At 43.1% G+C, this 5,000-nt stretch overlaps 1 protein-coding gene across 1 annotated transcript in view; it reads right to left on the bottom strand.

Annotated features, from left to right (window-relative positions):
• Nucleotides 1-5,000, bottom strand: part of LOC139412480 (otogelin-like) — a 116,023-nt gene that overhangs the window by 82,947 nt on the left and 28,076 nt on the right. The window contains exon 15 of the mRNA XM_071159270.1: nt 3,661-3,793. Within this exon, the coding sequence (XP_071015371.1) occupies nt 3,661-3,793 (133 nt within the window). The remainder of the gene's footprint in view (nt 1-3,660; nt 3,794-5,000) is intronic.

Genomic DNA, 5,000 nt, shown 5'->3' with positions numbered 1-5,000 from the left:
AATAATGGTGGTAATAATGATGGTAATAATGATGGTAATAATGATGGTAATAATGATGGTAATAATGATGGTAATAATGGTGGTAATAATAATGGTAATAATGGTGGTAATAATGGTGGTAATAATGATGGTAATAATGATGGTAATAATGGTGGTAATAATGGTGGTAATAATGATGGTAATAATGATGGTAATAATGATGGTAATAATGATGGTAATAATGGTGGTAATAATGATGGTAATAATGATGGTAATAATGATGGTAATAATGGTGGTAATAATAATGGTAATAATGGTGGTAATAATGATGGTAATAATGATGGTAATAATGATGGTAATAATGATGGTAATAATGGTGGTAATAATAATGGTAATAATAATGGTAATAATGGTGGTAATAATGATGGTAATAATGATGGTAATAATGATGGTAATAATGATGGTAATAATGGTGGTAATAATAATGGTAATAATGATGGTAATAATAATGGTAATAATGGTGGTAATAATGGTGGTAATAATGATGGTAATAATGATGGTAATAATGATGGTAATAATGGTGGTAATAATAATGGTAATAATGATGTTAATAATGATGGTAATAATCATGGTAATAGTGATGGTGTTTCGCCTGTAAACACTTAATAAATGGATACATGGATGGATACATGGATGGATACATCAGACTAAATGAGGTGATGTGATTCCTGAACCGTTCCACATACTTCTACACAAAGCACACATAAAACAGTTTACTGCTGGTTACCATTACAAACCATGGGAATGAAAACGCCAACAACCACGAGAACAAAAACACAGAAGAAATCCATTTTGCAAACACAACATAATACATCATTAACACAGTGGCCCTGAGTCCGGTCTGTTTACTGATAAGAGTCCTGTCTAGAGACAGCAACTGTCATTCAATACACTTCAATACAGCTCACTCAGACCCAGTCCGTAGTGCTGAAAGAACATAGATCTGGACAGACAATGTCGAGGCATGATACTGATATGAGGTTGAAAAGAAGATCCAGCACACTGGTGATCTTGATGCTCCACGAGACAGAGAGAGAGAGGGAGAGAGAGAGATAAAGAGAGTGAGAGGGGGGATAGAGAGAGAGAGAGAGAGAGACAGAGAGAGATATAAAGAGAGAGAGAGAGAGATAAAGAGAGGGAGAGGGCGGATAGAGAGAGTGAGAGGGGGGATAGAGAGAGAGAGAGATAAAGAAAGAGAGAGAGAGATAAAGAGAGAGAGAGAGAGATAAAGAGAGGGAGAGGGCGGATGGGACAAACACCAAATTGAGACTCTGCACGCAGATTTCTGCAAAAATATCCTCCGTGTACAACGTAGAACACCAAATAATGCATGCAGAGCAGAATTAGGCCAATACCCACTAATTATCAAAATCCAGAAAAGAGCCGTTAAATTCTACAACCACCTAAAAGGAAGTGATTCACAAACCTTCCATAACAAAGCCATCACCTACAGAGAGATGAACCTGGAGAAGAGTCCCCTAAGCAAGCTGGTCCTGGGGCTCTGTTCACAAACACAAACACACCCTACAGAGCCCCAGGACAACAGCACAATTAGACCCAACCAAATCATGAGAAAACAAAAAGATAATTACTTGACACATTGGAAAGAATTAACAAAAAAACAGAGCAAACTAGAATGTTATTTGGCCCTAAACAGAGAGTACACAGCGGCTGTATCACCGCCTGGTATGGCAACTGCACCGCCCTCAACCGTAAGGCTCTCCAGAGAGTAGTGAGGTCTGCACAACGCATCACCGGGGGCAACTACCTGCCCTCCAAGACACCTACAGCACCCGATGTCACAGGAAGGCCATAAAGATCATCAAGGACATCAACCACCCGAGCCACTGCCTGTTCACCCCGCTATCATCCAGAAGGCGAGGTCAGTACAGGTGCATCAAAGCTGGGACCGAGAGACTGAAAAACAGCTTCTATCTCAAGGCCATCAGACTGTTAAACAGCCACCACTAATATTGAGTGGCTGCTGCCAACACACTGACACTGACTCAACTCCAGCCACTTTAATAATGGGAATTGATGGGAAATGATGTAAATATATCACTAGCCACTTTAAACAACGCTACCTTATATAAATGTTACTTACCCTACATTATTCATCTCATATGCATACGTATATACTGTACTCTATATCATCGACGGTATCCTTATGTAATACATGTATCACTAGCCACTTTATACTATACTATGCCACTTTGTTTACATACTCATCTCATTTGTACATACTGTACCCGATACCATCTACTGTATCTTGCCTATGCTGCTCTGTACCATCACTCATTCATATATCCTTATGTACATATTCTTTATCCCCTTACACTGTGTACAAGACAGTAGTTTTGGAATTGTTAGTTAGATTACTTGTTATTACTGCATTGTCGGAACTAGAAGCACAAGCATTTCGCTACACTCGCATTAACATCTGCTAACCATGTGTATGTGACAAATAAAATTTGATTTGATGATTTGATTTGGCAGAATACCTGACCATTGTGACTGACCCAAAATTAAGGAAAGCTTTGACTATGTACAGACTCCGTGAGCATAGCCTTGCTATTGAGAAAGGCTGCCGTAGGCAGACATGGCTCTCAAGAGAAGACAGGCTATGTGCTCACTGCCCACAAAATGAGGTGGAAACTGAGCTGCACTTCCTAACCTCCTGCCCAATGTATGACCATATTAGAGAGACATATTTCCCTCAGATTACACAGATCCACAAAGAATTCGAAAACAAATCCAAATTTGAAAAACTCCCATATCTACTGGGTGAAATTCCACAGTGTGCCATCACAGCAGCAAGATTTGTGACCTGTTGCCACAAGAAAAGGGCAACCAGTGAAGAACAAACACCATTGTAAATACAACCCATATTTATGCTTGTTTATTTTATCTTGTGTCCTTTAACCATTTGTACATTGTTAAAACACTGTATATATATATATAATATGACATTTGTAATGTCTTTACTGTTTTGAAACCTCTGTATGTGTAATGTTTACTGTTAATTTTTGTTGTTTTTCACTTTATATATTCACTTTGTATGTTGTCTACCTCACTTGCTTTGGCAATGTTAACACATGTTTCCCATGCCAATAAAGCCCCTTGAATTGAATTGAATTGAATTGATAAAGAGAGAGATAGAGAGAGATAGAGAGATAAAGAGAGAGATGGAGGGAGAGAGAGAGAGATAAAGAGAGAGAGAGAGATAAAGAGAGGGAGAGAGAGAGAGATAAAGAGAGAGATGGGGGAGAGAGAGAGAGAGAGAGAGAGATGGGGGAGAGAGAGAGAGAGAGATAGAGATAAAGAGAGAGATAGAGAGAGATAGAGAGATAAAGAGAGAGATGGGGGAGAGAGAGAGAGAGAGAGATAGAGATAAAGAGAGAGAGAGAGAGAGAGAGAGAGATAGAGAGAGAGAGAGAGAGAGAGAGAGAGAGAGAGAGAGAGAGAGATGAACATCAAGCATGGAACATCAAGATCACCAACGTGCTGAAATGTTATTTTCTAACCTCGGGTATCCAGTTCTTCTCCATCCACCCGATAACCCTGATAGTTGTGCCACAGGAGTAACACCTGTTCAGTAGTGTGTGATTGTGAGTTACCTACCGTCTGAATAGGGCAGAGAGATGCGGTACTGTCCTGCCATGAAGACCTCTCCTAGGTGAGTCAGTGTGATCTCAGTCCGTGGGTCCTCATCTATGACCAGGCTGACTGATTGGATACAAGACCCGTCCAAATGCTGCAATTGAGACAAGATGGCCAGATAAAGAGTGGAACCTAATTGCAGCAATTCAGATACAGGGATGAGGTGAGGGGACAGATCAGGTGGGAGGGGGCAAATGGTACAATTTGCCCCTTTTCTAAAGAACCCCCCCCCCCCCCCCCCCACTGTTGTCTCTGAAAGCTAAATAGTTAGAGCTTATATCACTTGCCAATGATACATGCACTGTAATATATTTGTTTGAGATGGGTTTATTTCGGGAGTCTTTCTGCAGGACTGAAGCGTTTCTTAAGATCGCTCACCGCCCGGTCCATGGGTCTGTGACAGTAAGTGATCCGCTCTGTATGAATCGAGTCTTTCATTAGCGGCAGAGACAGCTGAGCAGCCGACAGACCATTTCACCTGCCGCTTTCACACAGCCTGGTCTCTCTCTCTCCTCCTCCTCCTCTCTCTCTCCCTCTCCCTCTCCCTCTCCCTCTCCCTTTCTCCTCCTCCTCTCTCTCTCCCTCTCCCTCTCCCTCTCTCCTCCTCCTCCTCCTCTCTCTCTCCCTCTCTCTCCCTCTCTCCTCCTCCTCTCTCTCTCCTCTCTCTCTTCCCTCTCCTTCGCCCTCTCTCCTCCTCCTCTCTCTCTCCCTCTCCATCTCCCTCTCCGTCTCTCCCTCTCTCTCTCCACCACCTCCTGTGTTCACACAGCCTGGCCTCTCTCCATCTCTCTCTCTCTCCACCACCTCCTGTGTTCACACAGCCTGGCTTCTCTCCATCTCTCTCTCTCTCCACCACCTCCTGTGTTCACACAGCCTGGCCTCTCTCCATCTCTCTCTCTCCCTCTCTCTCTCCCTCTCTCCTCCTCCTCCTCCTTTCTCTCTCCCTCTCCCTCTCTCTCCCTCTCTCCTCCTCCTCCTCTCTCTCTCCCTCTCCATCTCCCTCTCCGTCTCCGTCTCTCCCTCTCTCTCTCCACCACCTCCTGTATTCACACAGCCTGGCTTCTCTCCATCTCTCTCTCTCTCCACCACCTCCTGTGTTCACACAGCCTGGCCTCTCTCCATCTCTCTCTCCAAATATATATATTTTCTCTCTCTCCACCACCTTCCCACTTCCTTAATCTCCCCTATAAAGCCATCCACAGCCCTGTTGGCCCTCTAGAATGCCTGTGTTTGACAAGGTAATCTGTGGCCTGCTTGCTACTGCGTTGAGTGTTGAGTTGAGGATGTCAGTGGCTGATGAT

This window comes from Oncorhynchus clarkii, chromosome 6 (genome assembly GCF_045791955.1).
Source record: "Oncorhynchus clarkii lewisi isolate Uvic-CL-2024 chromosome 6, UVic_Ocla_1.0, whole genome shotgun sequence".
Lineage (NCBI taxonomy): Eukaryota > Metazoa > Chordata > Actinopteri > Salmoniformes > Salmonidae > Oncorhynchus > Oncorhynchus clarkii.
The sequence above is the reverse complement of the archived record's forward strand: the minus strand, read 5'-3'. Positions and strand labels throughout refer to the sequence as shown.